General features: G+C 37.5%; 1 protein-coding gene across 1 annotated transcript in view; it reads left to right on the forward strand.

The window, feature by feature from the left end:
* The first annotated feature begins 221 nt into the window (after positions 1–221).
* nr3c2 (nuclear receptor subfamily 3, group C, member 2) overlaps positions 222–22,638 on the forward strand; it is an 82,597-nt gene continuing 60,180 nt past the window's right edge. Inside the window, exons 1-2 of the mRNA XM_077246653.1 lie at positions 222–672; positions 4,703–6,461. Of these exons, the coding sequence (XP_077102768.1) occupies positions 4,723–6,461 (1,739 nt within the window). The 5' untranslated portion in view covers positions 222–672; positions 4,703–4,722. The remainder of the gene's footprint in view (positions 673–4,702; positions 6,462–22,638) is intronic.

A 22,638-nucleotide genomic window follows, 5' to 3' on the forward strand; every position in this document is an offset into this window, starting at 1 on the left:
GCTTGATCTAATACTTAGTCAATATCTGCTACATATTTACAGAAGACAACATTTATAATTGCACTAATCTGCACATCTCCTCAAAATCTGTACACAAACTGCCCCCCCCCCCCCCATTTTAGCAAGTAAGGTCATGCACTTAAATATTTGCACATCATCCATTTGTCCTAGATGCACAGGTTAGCGCCTGCGCAATCAAACTACCTTGTCCTACTTCTGGACCAAGAGCCGTATATACCTGAGCGCATTCGTCGCCCCCTCCTACTCGAGCTCTCATTGCAGTAGGAGGGTCCATGTGCACACAATGACGTCGCTACGCAAGTCTGTCTGAGTCCTCCGCTGTTTTTATTAGTCTTCAGTTGGGCGCCTTCAACAATCTAGCAGCAATGTGCACGTAAACAGAAAACTGTCGACAGGACGTTTCGGTGAAGTCGCTGTCGACCGTTGTACGCGTACAGTGCGCTGTCGTTAAGGATCTCGCGTCATGCGCGCGGCAGTGTGCGGTGCGTTCAGCTGTCACAACTGAAACTAGTATGCAAGCAGTCGCAACACTGGGAATACTTCTAAACACAACTTAACGACACTGTTTAGTGTCATTTTCTCCGTTTTGTCCATCGGATTACTAGTGGCCAGCAGTAAAGATAACTGTCAAAATTGGATGTCATAACTACGGTAAGATGTCTTAATATTATTATTATTATCTCACTGAAGAACAAACCACTAATGTATGTATGAACTATTGCAAATGCAGACGCGTTAAAAAACTTGTCTAAAACTTGATGTTTCACTTGACAGGATCCCCGTGCAGTGCATGAAGTGCATTACAACTTTCAAGCGATGAAAATAAACATAAATAGGCCTATAATTACACCTGTATAGTAACAATAGAATTATCAATTTAGATACAAACATCCTTTGCATCAGATTATATGTTTGACGTTTTCTCGGCTAAACGATACATCCACAGCCGACTGGATGTATGCAAGTGAATACTTATCATCATCGTTAATGCTAACGCAATATCAAATATAAAATCAAGCCTATCCTACAAAATATTATATAGCTTGTTATATCAAAGCTTAACATGATCTCTTTCGTTCCGTCGACAAGTTCTTCATGGGATATTAAGCGATATGATTTATTTCGCGTAACGTTAACATCATCTACAATTTTACTGTACGTGTGCTAAAGTACAGTGAATTCAGAGTTGAGCGAAACTGAAGTAAGACAGATGGGGCACAATAATTACCAGCTTTCTGGCTGATCATACAGTGAGAACAGCGGCGAAGATGTATTCTTGTGAAAATGCATGCAAACATTCATACTTTTTTAAGCATACTTGATTCACGTGACGTCATGTGATGAATAAAGTGCATCGCAAAGATATTTAGTCAGGAGTTCTTCTGCAAAAGAATCAACTGCGTCACACGCATCATTCTGGAGGTCGCTAGCTTTGCAATGGTGCATGAATTATCACGCGTCCGAACTAACACGTAAAGTTTTTATAGGCTAAAAATAGAGCAAAGTTCGTCATTTAAATTCTACAAAGAATGTCGCAGCAGTTTTGTGGCTACAAAGCTTATAAATAAAAGACTGACAGAGCGACGGGACCAATCCGTGAGTGGCGTGATAAACTCTTGGCGACAGTGTGTCTGCTTCTGTCCAATGGTTGCGCGCATAAGCACGGTATCGTGGGAAGAAAGACGATGGGGGGAAACAAAACATAAACAAAGAACTACGTCAAACGTTTAAAGCAACGTTGTCGTTACCATTTGACTTTGCTTTTCAAAGTGCGATGCCTGAACTAACTGCATCTCACTAGAGAAGAGCTAGGCTACTTATGACTGACTTGGTATGGATGGTGAAATAAGTCTGTAGGCCTACTCTACATGAATGACGGTTTAAACTCACAGCGGTCGGCTTTGCTTTCTCCTCTTGGTGCCTGGTGCAACAGGATGGGAAAATTTCAGCCACTCTGTTTTTGTGCACGCCATTTTTATTTATTTATTTAATCTAAAACAACTCATTACATATGTGGGGAACACGATTAAATACACAATGCATTGAACCCTGACAGCTGTTGTCGCTTGTTTTCTCATTCAAACCATTTTTTTTTTTGCATTCACACCAACTAAATGTAACAGTGCTAAAATGTACTTGTGTTGTATTGTTAACATCTGAACAACAAAATGAGTCTCTTTGTTTGTAAAACACACCAAATGTATAAATATAATGAAGATAAATAATTGATATACCATTCTACTTTTCTAGACATAAAATACAAAAAAAGAATAATACAAATAATAATAAAATCCAGAAACAAAGAATTCAAGATTCTATAACTGTAAACTATATAGTTGACTATTTGTCAACTATAAATACTGTAGAAAAGATGGCTATCACCAGTAATGAGACTGCCTGACAGTACACATGGCCGTGAACTGTGAATAAGAAGAACACTTATGTTCAAATCAAGAGTAAGCAAAAATATAGCACTATATGTCAGCAGATGTATATGAGGGTTGGGGTAACATTTTTATTAACTTGACCTGATCTGTATGGTGATATTATCATCTGTCCTAAATTTTTTGTCTTATAGCAGGTAAAGGACCTTTTTATGGTGCAGACAGACATCAGCTGAAGTTAGAGGGGTGGCAAAGTAAAGCCAGGGCTGGCCCAAGCCTTTATGGGGCCCTAAGCAGAATTTTATTTGGGGGCCCATGGTGCCGCCATTATGATCGACTATTGTCAATGCTTGATTATTTGTAGACTACAAAACACACCCACTATCAATTTTATTAGTTTAAGCTATGTTGCTAACATCAATGTCTGCCTCGCATGTTTTTACCCTAATACGGTTTCAAATTGTAACAGTAGCAAACCCACAAGAGTGGCCAATTCTTATTTTGCACTTTAATATTCAAAGTCTTACAGTACTAAGTGGTATACTCAATGTGGTGTACTAAATAAACCAGCAAACCTGATTTTGGAAAAAAAAAATGCTAGCAAATGTGCAGAACAATTAACCAAATAACTTTAGATAAACAGCATCTTCTTATATATATATATATATATATATATATATATATATATATATATATATATATATAACATAATTTAATTACAAAACGGCCAATATTAAATTAAATACTTAAATAAGACATAAAATGAACAGATCAGAATCAGTTGGACCTGTAACAAGATAACAATAATAAATGTATTAACATTAAAGGGGTAGTTCACCCATGAAAATTCTGTCATTATTTACTCTCTCCATGCATCAATTTCTTTCTTCTGCTGACCACAAAAGAAGATATTTTGACGAATGTGTGTACACAAGCAGTTGATAGACCACATTGATTTCCATAGTATTTTTCCCCCTATATGGAAGTCATTGGGCACCTGAAACTGTTTGGTTACCCACATTCTTCAAAATATCCTATTTTGTATTCAGCAGAAGAAAGAAATTGATACATGGTGAGTGAGTAAATAATATCATGTTTGGGTGAACTGTCCCTTTAACTATCCATGTAGGCTATACTATAGGCTGCTGTCCCACTTCTAACAAAGCGATAGAAGCAACTGATTACTTTCACTTTTGACATAAGTAATGTCACATAACCAACTGTGTTTATGTAAATCCTTAGTGTATTTGACAGTATTTGCACAATCAGAAGCAATTGAGATAAAGTCCAGTAATCGAGCGCTGTTTGACAGGTTTTTAGTGTGTGCAAGCTCAGTGTGTACGCCCACAGAAAAAAAAGAAACACATGTCAGAACAGCACGCGAACGAAATGTTTAACCGGCAAGGCTTTAAAGCAAATGCAAATAATAAACTTACGCTATATAAACGCTAATAATAAACACTGCGTTAACATGTGATGTGAATTTACGTCGAATTACAGGTCAGGGTCGGACCATAGTTTGGGGGCCCCCTAGTGGCGGCGGGGCCCTAAGCAGCCGCTTAGTTCGCGACTTCGCGTATAGGGAGGGCCGGCTCTGAGTAAAGCACAGGGAGTTGCGGAGAAAAAGTTACCTGCTTGGTCACAATTCATATTCAATGAGATGGGTTAGTGGATCCCATGAAACTTCCTCGAATGAATAGTGTTGCATCTGATGTCTGCGGAGGCAGTGCCGTTGAGCTCTGCTAAAAGAGTTTCATAGTTAATTTAGTGGATTCACACAGCGTGGTGGTGAAACCATAGTAAAGCACATTGGAAATCTAAAATAAATGTGTCAAATAGAAAACATTTCAGGTTGGGGGTTGTGGTTGGGGTTGACCGTGGATTGACAGAGACAGCACGGCCCCCGCATTTATGAAGAAGGGGGCAATTGCACAAAGCAGCAAAAAGAGTCCCATTTAAATCTGAGGATAGCAATTAGTCTTTAAAAACAAAAATAATGAATGTATTAGGTGAAAAAAATAATAAGAATAAGGAAAATGTGCCATGTGACATTTTTAAAGCCCAGTGAATCCTATAAATAAATAAATTATACATTTCTTTGTAATCACAAAATGCAAAGATGTATTTATTAAATAGGATGTCTATAATTCATTTTCCAAAAATATTCAAACTAAACCAGTTATGATTATGTGTGCTATTTGGTTTGACAGTCTAACTAATGAGATTTCTTTGTACTTATCAAAACATTGCCATTTTGACTGCAAGGTCTAAATGTCTCTAATTTATTGGCCCATTAGGTTTATCAAATGATCCAGGTATGGAGACTAAAAGATACCAAAGTTACTCCGAAGGGGCAACTCCAGAAAACAAATGGGCACAGATGCCAAACACCATGGAGTATTGCTGTTCTGCAGAAGAGAGTTTGACAAACAGTGATGTGCTCATGGATATTGTAAACTCGAGCAATGCCCCTAATGTGCCGTCTGTCTGCAAGGACAACAACTTTAAGACTACCGAGACAACAGTGCTTAGAGTAAACCAGAATCAACCATTACCGTTTCCCTCCTTCAACAACTCCTTCAACAACCGCAAGTCAGAAACAGATTCAAAGGAGCTCTCCAAAACGGTTGCTGAGTCTATGGGCTTGTACATGAATGCTGCCAGGGAGGCAGATTTTGGCTTTGCCCAACATGGTACTGTGGGTGGGCAGGGTAGCCCAGGGAAACTGTATCCTCTTTGTGGGAAAGCAATTGATGACAGCCAGCCCAGAACAACTGGGAGCCCAAAGATGAAAGCTCCCCCAGCTTCATTCCCACCTGGGTCCCAACAACCCAATGGTGGCCCTCAGGAGTCCTTTGCAATGGCCACCGTTCTTTCTTGCAGCACTGATGGGTCTGGCCCCATGCCTAGTCCTACAGGACACAACATGGTGTCGTCCACTACCAGCCCCACCTACTTTGATTCTGATTGTCCGTCGCTGGCTTCTGCCAGCACCAACTTGACCCAAGGTCACCACACCAGCCCCAACACCTGTAGCCCTGTAAAATCCAGCATGGTGGGGTCACCTCCACTGGCTAGTCCACTCAGTGTTATGAAGTCTCCGGTTTCCAGCCCTCGTAGTATAGGTAGTGTAAGGTCACCAATTTCCTGTAACACCAACATGAGATCATCCGTCTCAAGTCCAACAACAAATGGAGGCAATACCTGTAACATTAGACCATCCATCTCCAGTCCGCCCACTGTTGGCAGCATGACCATGTCCAGTCCCAGGAACTCATCAAGGGGCTTCTCTGTCTCTAGCCCTCCCAGTGGATTGGGCCTAGTGCAAAATGACGTCAACAGCCCTGAGAGCCGAGAGCATGACTTCAAGGGATTCGAGTTTCCGAAGGTAGAGAACGTGGATGGGGAAATATTTAACATCGGATTGGATGCTATGGGAGTGGCCAAATATATAAAAAATGAACCTGGCACTGATTACAGAAGCATGTGCCTAGGCAGCAGCAAGAGCGCTATACCACACTCTCCATTCGTGACTCACATTAAGACAGAGCCAAACAGAGAGGTGACTTGTTCGAACCTCCATTTTGTTGAGCCACAGCACTCTCTGGGCTGCTTTACTTCTGCAGAGACCACATACTTGTCTTTGAGGGATAATATTGATGAATATAGTCTTTCTGGGATCTTGGGACCTCCTGTTTCTTCTCTGAATGGCAACTATGAACCTGGTGTGTTTCCTAACAATGGCCTGCCCAAGGGGATTAAACAGGAAACCAATGATGGCAGCTATTACCAAGAGAATAATAATGTGCCCATGTCGGCTATTGTTGGCGTTAATTCAGGTGGACATTCATTTCATTACCAGATCGGAGCGCAAGGAACAATGTCGTTTTCACGCCACAATTTGAGAGACCAGACGAACCCCTTGTTGAATCTAATTTCTCCAGTTACTGGATTAATGGAGACGTGGAAAACTCGCCCAGGGTTGTCACAGGGGCCTCTCTCTGCCAGGGGGGATGGCTATCCAGGTGCAGTCTGCCTTACTGAAAACATGGAAAGGTAAGACACAAGCAGGGAGTTTTTATTAGTGTTTTGCAACAAGATGTTGAGGCAGTGCTTTAAAAATGTTGTCATGTATTTTCTTGTTCTCGAAAACATTATTTTAATCCTATCCCAAAAAGTGCCAAAATAAAAGAAAAACATGAAACCATTTGAGAATTTAGCAAAAGTTGCAAAGTCTTTGAGAACATTTGCTAAAATTAGGCTAATTCAATGACATTTATCTGGGAGCTCACAATCAATATTAACTGATAGACAAAATGGCTTGCATTTGAAAAATCCTCTTTTTTCTAATGGTGAACACTTGCCACTTTTGTGATGCACTAAGTCTTCACTTAAAATTGAAGCTGACCAACATGTGATGTCAACCCAACGTTACAAGGCAAGTGTTCTACTAAGATCCACTATAGGAGAGAAGCAAAGTTTCCTTCTTATTGTGTTGTTATCAGAAGGCCCTGGTTGATATTGTGCATTGAAATATATATTGTTATTGACTCCAGTCATTATGCAGCAGCACCATTCATAATTAATAGTAGGTCAAGTACCTTTCTCTCAAAAACAATGATAAACAAGCAGTTTTTATGAAAGGCTCTTAAACAAACAATGGGAGATATCGAAGAAGACAGAAAGTTGCTTAATTAATGATTCGAGACAAGGAACTGATTGATTTTAAGCCAGTGCTTAATGCTCAATTAAAAATAAAGCAAATGAAGCTGAACTGGATATATAGCGCAAAATGACTGTTAGGGCAAAACTTTGAAACTGAGATTGTGACCTTGTTCACTATAGTCATTGCAATATGAATGTTGAATCAACCGCAACAGGCCTTAGGAAATACTTGCCAGTTACTGAAGCCATAAATATTTGCTTACCAGACTTTATATTATCTGGTTGCATAATTTCTTTAACAAGCTTGCAAAGTGCAGGAAGCCCTAAACAGTTCTAATCTATAAAGAATATCCCATCTGACAGGCAAAACTTTTATGAGAGTCAAATGTTTGCTGAGTTAACTGAGTGATGCATTAAACCCCCTTTTCAGAATGTGTTCATTTGATGCTATTCTGAGACGAGGCAATTACAGCTAGGCGAGCTCTAGCAGTATAGCTAATGATTTTCACCCCATCCCAGATGTCCTCTGAAACAGTCAGCCAAGCACTCATTCAAAATCTTTTTCTATTGTACCACGCTAATGATATCAGGAAATATGTAACACTAAGTTGGCTAATGAGATAAATTAAATGTCAGTTGTCTATAGGTTTGTAGATTTCTGTCATGTATTTTTCAGCTAAAGAGCCCTGGTTTTAAGTCTAACTTCCATAATATATTTAAACAGGTCATTTTTTAAAAGTCTGTTTACTTAAGAGTGCAGATTCAAGCTGAGCTCACCACTGTAGCACCATCTATTATGGAGCAGTCCCTTCTGACTGGCTACTAGGCTGCAGTGAATTATTTAAGTTTATGATTTACATAGCATACTGTCTTAGTGTGTGTAGAGTTCTTTTTTTAGATAGGAGGTTACGGGAGGTGTGGTCAAGAAACTAGACTTTTTTTTGCATTTAACATTAAAATAAAGTTCAGTTAGTACATTTGGTAAGATGAACTAAAAAGAAAAGCATTTTAAAACATTTATTAATCTAAGTTAATATAAATTAATAAATGTGTTAATTCATATTAATTTATGTTACTTTCATAATACATTATTATAATTTAAAACATTTAATTAATTAATGAAACTTTAAATGTAAATATTAACATGAACAAAGATTAATAATTTCTGTAAAAGTATTCTCCATTGTTGTTTTCCTGCTGTTCAAAAGTTTGTGGTTGGTTATTTTTTTTATATATTTTTGAAAGAAGACTTATGCTCACCAAAGCTGCATTTATTTAATAAAAAAACAATAATATTGTGAAATATTTTTAACATTTTAAATAACTTGTTTACATAGTTACTGTTGCAATAAATGTTATTTTCTTGATAGCATAAGTAATGATGAAAAAAGCATCAGCATTAAGTGTAACTGGAACATGAATTTACATAAAAACAACCAGAAAGAAAAAAAAAAACAGTGAGGACTTTGCCTCCTCATTTCAGAACACCACTGCACGTCACTGATCAAGAGAACCCCATTTTTATTTTTTACCCAAAACCTTGACATATATTGCCTTTGAGTATAGCAACATTTAGAAATGTTCTCAATTTTTCTGCTGCCTCAATGGTTCCATGCTGTCACCAAGTTTAAATCTATAACTAACACACTGAACAAACCATGAGTGAGTGAAAGAGGTGAGAGGCACTGATCTAAAACCTTATTTTTCCATTTGTAACTGAAAGGTTAATATTCAGGTTCTAGGGGATGTGAGTCAGGTAAGAGAAAAAAGGACTACAAATATAGATAACTAGGTATGAAAGATACAATGATACAGCAGTTTACTTTGAAGGCAACCTATATAGAGGGAGTCACATCACTGCTGACAGGATCAAAGTCACCCTCATCCTAATGAGATCCAGCTTAGCCAGAATGTCAGAGTAGATGACAGTCAGAGGTGGGATGGCTCAATGCCACTCTGGCCCCAGCTGGCCCTAACATCATGCATTACGCTTGGTCAGTCAATATGTCTCTGTGTTTTGTCCTCTCTTTCATTCTGTTTTACTTTTATATTCTTTTAGTCTTTCTTTAAGGTCTTTATCTGTTTTTTGTCGCCTCCTTCATAAGACATTAGGTCCATCATAGGAGCCTGATGGTACTCATACAGATCTTTGATATCCACAATAACTATAATCCAATATTGAATCAATCACATGTTAATATATATATATATATATATATATATATATATATATATATATATATATATATATATATATATATATATATATATATATATATATATATATATTATATATAAATAAAAATATATTTTTGGTGCCTTCAAGCTGTGCATGGTAGTGTAAGGGAAATCTCTTCATGCCTTAGATTTTTCATGCTTTGTCATGTCTTTGTCTTCATGCCTTATTCCTACACTGTAAAAAGTGCTGCCAAAATGACAACCTGCAGTGATATGTTTGTTACAACTTTTTGAACCACTCAGAATTTAATTATTTATATTGACAATCTAGCTGAAATCCCATCAAATAAAAATTAGAAATAACAATTATTGAGAAGTTAAATATTATAATGATGAAAACAACTACAATGTAGCTACGGCTAGTAACCAGTTGAATGCATTTTATTAAATAATGAGTGAAAGAATAAGCCGTTTGTTGTTTGACAGAGTATTAACAGAGAGGAATGGAAATCCCCTTTAACCAAAATTATGCAATTGAGTGATGCAGCATAGCATAGGGCAACAGGTCACACCACTAGCAATGACATTTTCAGTGAATTTCAAGCTACACTACACTTACTCAGAGCAGAAGTCGCTCACACACACACACACACACACACACACACACACACACACACACACACACACACACACACACACACACACACACACACACACACACACACACACACACACACACACACACACACACACACGTGTGTGTGTACAATTAATTATTATTATTTAAAAAAAAATTACTCTACAAAACTTGCTCTAGCTTATTTAGGGCATTTTGAGTGCAGAAATGTTTTATTTCCAGCTGGAGACAAGCTGAAATTAGTTTGTATGAAGCACAGAGACTCTAATATTGCGTAGTCTTTCAAGTAAAAAAATCTATATGTTGAAAGAGCATGTTAAACAATCCTTTATACAACAGAATTCCATATGGCCGGACTTAGTATGCCAGGTGAGGCATGTTAAGGAAGCTGCAGTACAGGAGGAAGAGAGGTCTTTGCTCTGGAGTTGGGCCAACTCTTAATGTTCCTCCAGCAGATGAAAGGGCATATCCCTGTGAGAGTACTAATGAGCTCTTAATTGTATGTTCTTCTACAAAATTAATGGCCAGCATAGATTTGACAAATTTGGACGTGGCTGGATACTAATTAACCAATTAAATCCCAACCTAACAAAAGCTGCCCCTCTGCACGATGGGCTGCTGACAGGGGAAACACCTCTGTTCATTTGTGATGGGAAGCAGGTATAGAAAGAGGTGGGACATGGAAGTGGGAAGTTTGGGGAGTATATGGACAGTTCCCTCTGAGTCCTGCGCCTGAGAGAACAGCGTTGGAAACTATGTGCTGTTTATTTGGGAGTAACAAATGCCTGTGGAGATGAATACTGATTTGCAGTTCTACATGTCGATTCAATCCCAGACCTTAAAAAAGTATCAAGAAGTCATTACATATTCCTCTGGCTCCCATGAAATACCACGTCAGCATCATGTTTACTTTAATAAAAAAGATGTTCAACTTTTAAAAAGGTGCATTTGTAGTTAATTTGGGATAGTTCACCCAAAAATGAAAATTCTGTGATGAACATTATGACGTTCCAAAACCTTTTGACTTCCTTTCTTATGAGGAACATGAATATATTTTGAGAAATGTCCATACAACATAATTCTGTTTGGTTACCAACATTCTTCAAAATATATTTTTGTGTTAGACACAAAATGTAGAAAAGAAATGTAATCAGGTTTGGATTTACCTGGGTGAACTATCCCTTTTAAGGATGCTATAGGGTTAATTTTATAATCTCATAACAGAGGGGTAAATTTAAAAAAAATGAGTAATCCAGCAATGACAAAAAAAAACAAATGCATTAACTGATACAGGATGTGTTCGGATCTCTGCTTTGTCAGAATTTAGAGTATGATATTTACAGACAGGTTTTAATTTATTATAACCATCAATATTATATATTTCAAATCAAATATTAGTCAGCAAGTTTGAAGTATTTTAAATATGTAATACAAATAAGTTATAAATAATTATTGTGCCTTCTTGCTTCTGTTTTTCTAAACAATGATATTGTATCACAATTGATGGTGATATGTAGAAAATTAAGAGTTTGCTCTCCAATTACTTGAATTGATTTCCATTAGAATGTTGGCAGTGGCAAACTAATAGTGGGGATTTTGAAAAGGCAAATTAAATCCTCTTGACCACACAAGGTTTCTTTGCACTAAAGTGCAGCTACTGTTTGCTTGGGATGCTGGGTCTGTAATGGCTGGCCTCATTTGAACTTCTTTTTTAAACAGCATTTGTTGGGCCAGGTTTCTTTAGGTAGCCGTGGCATACCTTCCCATATTACAACAGTACCAATTCTTCATGCTGATTAAAATCAATATTATTTACATGTGGCCAAGCAACACTATAAATAATACAATATACTCTTGAAAAATCAAGACAGTAAGATGTAAATCATCTGTATCTATCATCCTAATTATTATTATAAATGTACTGTATATATAAGCATCTATACATTATTGTGTAAACATTTTTTGTGAAGTTATGGATATTTAGGCAGATGGGCCATTATATTCAGAATGACTTAATTGAATATGTCATAGACTACATTAAAGGCGCAGTGTGTGATTTCTAGCGGCATCTAGTGGTGAGGTTACGAATTGTAATCATCAAAAGTTATGGTGGCCGACAGGAAAACATGTCGTCGTCTGAGACAGCAGAGAGTAGCCAGTTCAGCAATGAGGTTTCTTTACAAAGATAAATTAAGAAATTATGTTTACTTTATTATTCAGTAAAACGATGTTATTGCGAATATTATTGTTACTTGTTCATCGTGTCAGTGTTTTATTCGCTGACTTTAGCTAGCTTCTTTGCACGAAGAACAGCATAGTGATGACACGCGTTTGTCCGTTTAGGGCCACTGTTGAAACATGTCGCCGCATTTCAATGTAAGGGGACCTGCGGTGTATGAAGATATAAATGTCTCATTCTAAGGTAAAAAACATAACGGTTCATTTAGCAAGGTCTTTATACACCACTGAAAACACAGTTATGTATATTATATTGCCTTTCTGTCTACAGATCCTCCTAAATATTACACAGTGCACCTTTAAGTCAATTCTGTAATATACATGTGAATGTCAGATCTTTAATTCATAAAAAATATGATCTGAGTTAAGAATTTATACACATGATTGTTCCTCTCAAGGATTCAGGGGAGAGTACAAACAAAATCTTTCAAGCAGAGAACCATACATAACAAACAATCCAAAGTGTTATTTGAATGCATTCTTTGATTCATTTGAATCAATAGCGCTGCATAGGCAGGTCATGTGACCTCTAATACTTATCATGGAGCATCACAGCACTGCTGTTTCTGCTGTTAGCTGTGCATGACTGCACAAACAAAAGAGTAACTTGATCATTCACGTCAAATTATAGGTTGCTTAAGTGTTGTGGGAAAGCTTCAGTACTGCCTAAAGTTTGTGGATGGAACCAGGTGAATCAGGCTTATAAATTGGTTTGATTGGCAAATTCACCAGTTATTGATCAAAAAGCACTTTAACTTGTTAATTTTTCAGCCTGAGCTGTTAACAAAATAGGTCAAGCTAAATTAAAAAGGGGAGAGCAGGAGGGCAAGAACACTGTCTAAATGCATTTTACCACACTACACTCACATAGACTGACCATACCTTTAGTATGCTTGATAAATCTTTCAAAACTGTGGCATCAGACGTGACCTAGAAAGCAAACTCAGATCCCCCACCTCCCTCTGAACGCATTTGTGGGAAACAAACTCCGTTAAGCTTTGTTGGGTCTTGAGTTGCACCCAGAAAATGAAAAGCCTTTTTGACGTGACTGGGCTATAAGGCACTGGATCCACAAATAAACGTTGCATGCCCTGGAGACAGCCAGTGACTCACAGAACCAGCAGGTAAAAAGAAACGGGGAGGTGTCAGGTGGCACTTTATAGAAAAGACACTATATCAAGTGAACACATCCACAGTGCAGTCTCAAATACAAGAGTAAACCTCAGCAGGAAGTTAAGTGGCTTCTATTACAGGAAAAGAAAAATGGCATGCAGGGTTAAATCAGCGCCCTGTGAATATTTACAGGGATTAAGCACAGCCTTATGGAAGCCTGTTCCCTTAAGCCCAATGCGTTTTGGCTTTTAAGCCCCGGGTATACTTCTTTTTCTGTGTTTCACTCTGTCTTGCAAACAGTCGCACACACGGCCGAAGTATTGGCTACTTTGATCTTCACGCTTAAGCGAGGATTCACATACAGTGTGCGTAACAAAAATTTTGTATTGTTTTATTCAGGTCACATATGTGAATTGAATTTGTTTAGCACTAATCAGTTGTTTCACAAGGTGGCAACACTGGCCCTTGCAGGCTGTTGTTGCACAGTAATGAAATTAAACAGACAGAAGAACAACAACAACAAAATACCGGAGACTGCAACCACAACATATGCCAGCATTGACAAACTCTTGTGTGTAGGACTAATGAGATTGCCGAAACTTTAGTTTAAAATAATACCAAGATATTTTTTATCGGTCATGACTTATGGAGAAAAATAGCATGTTTCGACGCCTGCATTCACGCACGCTATCAAAAGGAGAATATTTTGAAAGGCTAGGCACTAAACAGTGAAAACTGCATTTAAAAAAAAACTAAGTTTACTTTTGGCCCTACAGTAAACCAAAACCGTAACTGGAACTTTATATCTCACAAGCTGTCACAACTGCAATTTTACTTCTTGTACTGTAGCTGCAACTTTATCTTCCAATTGAGACTATCTCACAGAGTAAATTAATATCTCACTCTTGCAACTTTCTCTCATTTGTGGCTTTATTTCTCATTTTGTAAGTAGCAATTACGAAATTATTTCTCATGATTAAGACTTATCGCATAATTGCAACTTTATTTTTCACAGTTGGACTATTTCGAATTTTAAACAATTGTGATGATTTTTTTTAATGTAACTGTTTTACAATTGAACATTTATTTCTAATGATAACGACGATTTGTGGTTCTCACTGTACATCCCACTATTACACAGTTCACTATCTTATTTTAAACTTTTTTCTTTTCTTTTTTTGCTCTGAGGCAGAAAACTACTTCAGTGCATTTTAGAATATCATGTTAAAAGGAGTCCGGTAATAATCAACATTTTTTATAACAAATCTATATGGAGAGTGAATTAAGGTGAATCACGTGATTGTACGGGGTATGAAGTTTGCCTCAATATCTCAATAGCGACTTCTGTCTATGACCAGGGGCGTCACTAGGATTTTCATTTTAGGGGGGCTAAGCCCCCAATGAGGGTATGAATTTTTGTTTTTTTTTATAATAAAAAAAGTTAACACTTTAGTTTAGGATCTAATGCTCACTATTAATTTCATTACCATGCAAAGGCAGGGTTTTATAATCACTGTCGTCCCAAATGTGAGGTTGGGCACTTAGGGGGGTTCGGTGTTTCCCCGAGAAAATTTTTATTTCTCTGATCTACATTTGTGCATTTTAAGATGTTTTGAAGGCCAAAAAAATTGGATAACAGCTTTAAAACCATGTCAGTGGGCAGCTGATTATTTTTCTCTCCTCATCAGCATCACACTCTTTTTCTCTTTGTTTTTATCTTGCCCTGTCTCTTCCCCTCCTGAAGCTGAGCTTTGACTGATATAGGCTTTTCATTTTTGTCTGTCAGTGAAGAAAGTAAACATAGGGTCAACTGATAGGTTGCATTCACAATATGTAGGCTACACATTCATTATTGATCTAATGCCTAATACAGGGCCGTAGACAGGGCTTTATAATCAAAGAGGTTCTAAATTTGAGGTTGGTAGGGGGTTCAAATTTTTTATTTCTCTGATACGTGCATTTCAAGACGTTTTAAGACCAAAAAAAAAGGATAAGAAATAGCTTTAAAACCATGTCAGTGGGCAGTATATTATTTGTCAATACCTGCTCTCTCCTCATCTCCTCCATCACTCTTTTTTTCTCAGTCTCTTCATCCCTTTCTCTTCCCCTCCTAAAGCTGAGCTTTTTTAATTTACTAAAGGCTACAATTTGTATTATATTCTCAATATGTACACATTCATTATTAATCTTGTGCCTAACATGATGAAAACGGCTTTGTTAATGTTTCTTGTTCCCTCACAATGACAGTAAACTAATTATTACATTACACGTTACATAGGCCTATTTTCAGTTCAGAATGGCGAAAATAGACAAAACTATATTAGTTTGCCTGATTATTTTTTGTCATTCGTTTAACATTTATGACCTAAAAAATGTCAAATATAAAATGTTAAGTTTAGCTCATGCATCTTATCTCGCACTTGACCGTACACGTCGAGTCGCACTGTTAAAATTCTCGCCCAGCAGCGTCTGTGAACATAAAGCCCTCCTACTTTGATTTGATTGGTCATCTCAAATATTCTGACATTGACGAGCAGTGACAGACCAATGAGGCTCAGATGAACACACAAACACACACACACCCGGTCCACTGTTTCTGACATGCTCTCTGCTCGGCGCCACTGCGGATTGAAGATGAAGAACGCACTGAATCTGATTATAACAAGACTGAAGTGAACACAAATTTGTGTAGCTTACATTAATCACACATTTTTAGGGGAGCTAGGCAGAGGTTTAGGGGTTTAGGCTGAAGCCCCCCTAAAAAGGGCCTAGCGACGCCTCTGTCTATGACAATATTTTTGAATATAACCACATGTATTTTGAACCTCATAATCATGAGTGTATTCAGAGCCTGTGGCTATGTTGTGTTGTTTCTGAACACCTGATACACAGCTTTGAGGCTGCCCGGGGCTGAGTATGCCGAACCCCCACATTTCACTACACTGTATTCGGCCAAGTTCACATTCGGTTTACTGCCAGCCTTTGTTTCTACTGTCATCAGTAATTTAGGGACAAGCACTCTCTCTTTTATGTGAGTTTGTATTTGAGTTTGTATTTGCCTAATCAGAGAGAGAGAGAGAGAGAGAGAGAGAGAGAGAGAGAGAGAGAGACGTGTGGCGGTTTGTTTTGTCTTAAGGAAATTAAGCAGCCAGTCTCTTGTGCCATTGCAAACTGGAATGTTCTAGATATAAATTCCTTGTTTGAAGAAAGAAAAGTAAGAGGATTGGAGAGCAATGCAGAAAAAAAGAGACCACAGTTTGTGATTTAAAAAATCTGCACGTCATTACACAACAGTTCAAAACTCCTGACCTGTCAGGGAGGGAAAGTATGTCTTTGCTGTTAATACTCTTGATTAGGACTACATCTTAATCATGAAATGGAGAATTTCATTCTTGTGTTACTATAAAGGAATATTTAATAAGCATTTAATTAAGAATTTAAAGAGATATTTCACTCAAAAATGAATAATCTGTCATAATTTACTCACTAGCACATTGTTTCAGATATGTACAACTTTCTGCTGCGGAACATGAAAGGAGGTATTTTGAAGAATGTTTATGCCCATACAATGGAAATCAGTGGGGCTCAAGTCAAGTCACCTTTATTTTTATAACTCTTATACAATACCGATTGTTTCAAAGCAGCTTTACAGTGATGACAGGAAAATTATAAAACAGCTGTTTCCATCCAAAGTTGCGAATTTAACTTATGTGCAAAATTGGAATATCGCATAAAACATTTGCAAATAAAGCACCATTTCCATTCAGTGCGTGAGCCAAAGAAAACAAAATCGTCACTTCCTGATAAACCGACGCTAAATATTACTAAGAAAAATGGAAGTTGCAGCAGTAGGAAAAACCATTGTATAATATAATTTCTTATATAATGCATTACTTGTGCTTCAGAGCACGCAGTTGAAATGCAATAAAGTTATCTTGCTTTCGGAGGCAGATGCCTGCTGTTTGGGAACGCAGTAAGACAGTTTTGGGACTGTGAGGTAATTATACTGAACCAGTTTGATGACAGACTTTGCTCAGGCATTTCAGAACAACCAAAACAGCATTTCAGATGCTGTGCAACAAGATCGGTCCGCTGGTTGGACTAGTTATGCTGTCCTATCGCAAAGTCACATGTCTTTTTTGATGCGCAACAAGGAATTTATTCAGTAAATGTGTTTCCATCATAAGTTATGCACATGTTTTCATATTGGATAAAACGTTTATCCGAGTCAGTTGAGGTCATAAGTTTTTTTTTTATGCTTATTTTGGCGTTTCCATCCAGTGTTTTTTAAGGCAATATCCCAAAATACGCATAAAAATGGGTGGGTGGAAACATACTTAATGATGCATATAGAGTGCATTTCAGCTGTACAGCAGCTATAAATGAAAACAGTGACACTTGCTGGGTTTCCATCCAAACGAGAAGCAAATCTTTTCAAAGTCTGCAAAAAACGAATGATAAAACAAATGCGAATTAGATGCATTTCCCTCAAGTTGTTCGAGCGGATGATAGTGGTATTAGTAACTGACCAATAGTAAATGAACCACCATCAGCGGAAACAGCAGAAACGTTTTTTTTTTTCAAATGTAGGGATTTTTCCTCCCCGAAATTTGCCATTTCCATCACCCGTTTCTGATGCAATACTTCAAAATGCGCATTAAATCAGGTTGATGGAAACATAGCTAGTGATGTTGTCCAACTCAGTTCAGTTCTCATCCAATAGTGTCAGTGCAGTCAAATCAATAATATTGTTGAATATTAAGTTTCCTCAAAACTACAATGGGACCTATTAACTTTTATTATATTGACAAATATATACATCATAAATGTTTTGAACAACAGTAAATGCTGACAGAATATTAATTTCCGGGTGAAATATCCTTTAAAGGTGCAGTAAGTAATTTCAGAAAAACGCTGTTGAATGTGGATCGGAAGAAGCGCCACAACACACTTGTAGCCAATCAGCAGTAGGGGGCGTGTTCACTCGTGATGTGGGAGGAGAGAAAGTGAGCAAGATAGAGATTTGAAGAAAGACTAGAAAGAGAGATGGCAGAGAGACATTACAAAAGAGAAAAGCTATTAGAAATATCTCAGTGTTTCCCCTACCATTGTTTTGGGGGGGCGCCCCGCCCCCCCTAAAATGCTGACGAAATCCAGTCATAAAAAAGGAATTTAGTGTATAACGCGGAATTTCACGGAATTTGTAAATTTGAGGAAAAAATAGAAAGCAGTTCAGTACACTTGAAATCAAATCGCGATGTAGACTAGTGTGTGTGAATATTAAAACACAAAGACTATTTAAATACGAATCCTGCATGTTCTGTGTGAATGAATGGTGCCGCCGACGCGCAGTTTCATTTACCACACACACACACACACACACACTGAAGCACGTGTGACGCTTGCGCTATTTTTTGGCCTATATGAAGACACAAACGCATGAATTTCCTCTCCAGGCTCTAGATCCACTCTGAAAGTCACTTCGTAATAGGGTTGGGAACCGAGAACCGGTTCTTATGCAGAACCGGTAGTGTTTTTGGTTCTGATGCGATGTGTGGACGAAGTGCTGGGAGCTTATCCTTTAATAGCGACGTCTCACCACATAAATATTAAAATTGTAATGAATGCACTGTCCCTCGCGCTATTCGTATAACAAGTTAAAAAAAATTGCGTCAGATATCAACGCAGAGAGAGAGAATAAGACAGTAGAGCTGCACCATTAATCTTTAAACGATCTCGATTCAAACACCCACGCGATCTTATTCCTAAATGACAAAAACTTCACACCGGGACATTCAAATCTGTTTGCGCTGTCGCTGACATGAAACATCTAACGTTAGCTTTACTTTCTGTCTTTTCAACAACACAGTATCGGTATTTCTGTGTTAAAAATATTCAAATGATCACAGAAGTACTGAGATAAAAGTTTATAGTTCGAGAATAAACACTGATGTTAAAACAGTTAATCACCTTTTGAAAGTCGCTTCAAATAACGAAAATTCGCTTCAGAATTTACAAAATGTATATAATGAGCGATTACATCATGAATGCCTTTTTTCAAAACGTGTTTTTGTCTTATCCTGAATCACTACGGTAAGGCTGTAATAAGCGTTTAGACTCAGACTACTTTACACTGGTCGGTTCGGCACTGCTGCGGAGTAGCCCAGTGCCTGCGTGACTCACTCGCGTCATTGACATAAACATAGAGAAGTAGCTCCGGCTACAATGTTCTTCCGCAAGACGCATGCATTTCTGTTTATTAACTGCTAGAGCACTTTAATCCAGTAAGGAAACAAGTGAAGTTTCACAGAAATCAATCATTCAAACCGATTTAAAAAATATTATGTTTCACCTGTCTGGATCTTACATGTGTGTTCAAGCATATTCTACCCCTTCTGAGAGGGTATTCCACTGCTGGATATACAATAAGATATAGGAGAGGTCCCAAATTATCCTTGAGAATGCAACATTTTTTATTTTCCTTCAGAAAAAAATATTGCTAAATAATATGTTGCATTTGTTGACATTGCCAGTCTGTTAAACTCATTTGACAAGTAGGGCCTATCAGAAATAAAACACAAAAAGGATTGTGTATTTTCCCCGTACTACTATTTGTATTAGTTTTAATAATTTTTATTGAATGGGAACCGGAACCGGAATCGTTTGGCGGAACCGGAATCGGAACCGAAAAATTTCTTACGATTCCCAACCATAGACAGTATGTTCCCAACCCTACTTCGTGATCATTTAACCGCTTCATTTGAGAACAACTATCATCATGACATAAACACACAGAAACTCAAAAGGTCTTCACGGCAACCCGTCAAAATAAAAGTTCGGTTTAACTTGACAGAAATATATTACTGTTGTACATTAGAATTTAGATATGTCCCAATGTAATAATACACTAACACTAATCCAAATAAATTATCATCAAAACTGAAATTTTTAAGGAATAATCCATGTTTTAATTTTAACAGTAAAGCTCATTGTGCAGCAAGTTATTTGACAAAAAGTTTATTTAATTTCACATGATTAAAATTGATGATAAATGATACAATTTTTGTTTTATGTCTTCATTTTATTACCAGAAAAAACACAACACAGAATTAGTGTTAGTGTGAATTAGCGCAGAATTAATTAGTGTGACATTTTTTTTCATATATTTTAAAAAAAAGTATTGTTTAATGATTCATAATACATGATTTCAATTAAGTAGACATGCTTTTTGATTGCAAAAAAATTACACCACGTATCCGTAACACGCCCGCTCCGCAACACTAGCAGTACACCCCCCCCCCCCCCCCCCCCTAAAAAAGAATCCTAGGGGAAACACTGTATCTGATATAAAAATAAGAGTTATGATCAGCCACAAGCTTCAGAATACCGCGTTAATAGACAATTAGAAAAGCTTTCCAGCGCTGGAGAGACCTAAGTGGGAAGGCCTGAAAATGGACACTGAGGTTCAGTTTTTTCTGCTCCATATGGTAGTAACATTGGATTTTCTAAGTGTCACAGAACCCATATATGCTGTTGTTGTAATGTTAGCTGTAGTAACAGGTCAGTTTTGAGTGTCATTGTTTGTCTGGAGCTGGTGTGCAGCTGGCGACCAACAACAAAATCTTGCTTGCATATACTCTTGTGTGCGGTATGTTAATATTTTTTCACGAAGCATTATTTTGCTATGATAAAGAGACATTCACTCTTGCATTGTCTGTTTGTGCATTTTGGGGACAGAGCAATAAAGGGAGGGGTGTAGTTGTTTGGGTTGATTTCAAATATCAACAGTGTTTCTCAGAAATCTCTTACTGCACCTTTAATAAATGCTTGATGCATCACTGAAGCACATATTTGATGATGTGATGCTCAGATCCAGTACCATGATATGTTTTTGCAGTTACTACACAAACATATGAGAAAAATGTTCTTGTGAGGACCTAATATATCACAGCGTACCATCTACTATTTAAAAAAGGACATCACTGCATCAGAAATTATGAATGCTTGTAATGGGGAAGTTTTCACTACCCAGACTGCAGTAACGACCTAGATTTCCTACTTTGTTCTGTAGAGCAATAGCAAGGCCAATGGGGTAATTGTTGGGTCAAATCCCCACCAATGTTCATCAGCCGAAAGATAAACGATTGGGCGGTTGAGGACAAAAAGTGCTGCTTTTATGGTAATTCAGAGTGTCCAGCCTCCCCATTAACCCACTTTATTGATGTCACAAGTCATCTGAATAAGGCTTTTTGTATTCCCACAGCCAGCGTGTGCTACTCTCCTGCACTTTGTTGAAAAGCCGTGTTTGGCAAAGCTAAAGTCTTTTGAGAAGTAGAAGGAGCATGTTTCACATGCTTCGAGTGTTTCCTCCATTCCGATACCTAAAAAGCATGTGCCATGTTTTGGGTATGTGTGTCAGGGTGGTTTATGAGCACTGACACCATTCTTCATGTCTGTTTGCCAGTAAACATGGAAGAGTGGTTGAGCTGGATCCGCCTTTAATGTACAGTAGCCTACAGTAGAGACTCCAACATATCCATGCATCGCAAAGATGTCCATATATATAAAAGAACACATACACACATGCTGGATACGCTCATTGAAGAGTGACAACAATTTGCCAAAGTATAGGGATAGATCACAAAAAAAAAATTATTTATGTCATTCCAAACATGACTTTTTCTTCTGTGGAGCACAAAAGTTTAGAAGAATATCCAGGCCATTCTTTTCAATATAATAAAAGTGAATTATGGCGTTTGACCACCAAAGCATTTTTAGCCTGCTGAAACCACCAACGTTCTTCTGAAAATGCCTTACTGCAGGCATTTGAGATCGCTTTTCAGTTGATACGCTATATGTGCTGATACGGAATATCTGCTGAACTATTACTAGTGTTTGATTTTGCAAAAAGTTTGTTTTTGAATATAAAAAAATGTTAACACAATGTGATGTACTTGCTCTGGCACTTGTTTTGGATGGAGAGATGTGCTTGTTGTTGTCATTTATTATCATTGTACAAGCAGAATGTGACGGTTGGTCGCTGTGGTATTTGTCCCACCCACTCCGCTGTGATTGGACATCTGAGTAAAAAAGTGACCGTGATAAGCGCTGTGTATTACCCAAAGTTGAACATTCTTGGCGACCGGAAAAATTTGTTTAAAAATGCTCCGCTCCCATTGAAAACAATTGGAAAAATATGCTAGCCTTGGGGCAAACTCTTTGGTGGATACACGGCCTTAGTGAAAAAACTACAAAAAAAAAACATAATAGCTGGATGGAGGGCAAATGTCAAGATTTTGAGTAAATTATTTAAATTCTGGTTTGTTTATCACACAAAACTACTATACTGCTTCAGAAGAATTTGAATCATGAGTCATATGAACTATTTGTATGATACTTTTA

Source organism: Siphateles boraxobius, unplaced genomic scaffold (assembly GCF_051911475.1).
Source record: "Siphateles boraxobius isolate OS27281-9 unplaced genomic scaffold, OSU_SipBor_1 29, whole genome shotgun sequence".
NCBI classification, from domain to species: Eukaryota; Metazoa; Chordata; class Actinopteri; order Cypriniformes; family Leuciscidae; genus Siphateles; species Siphateles boraxobius.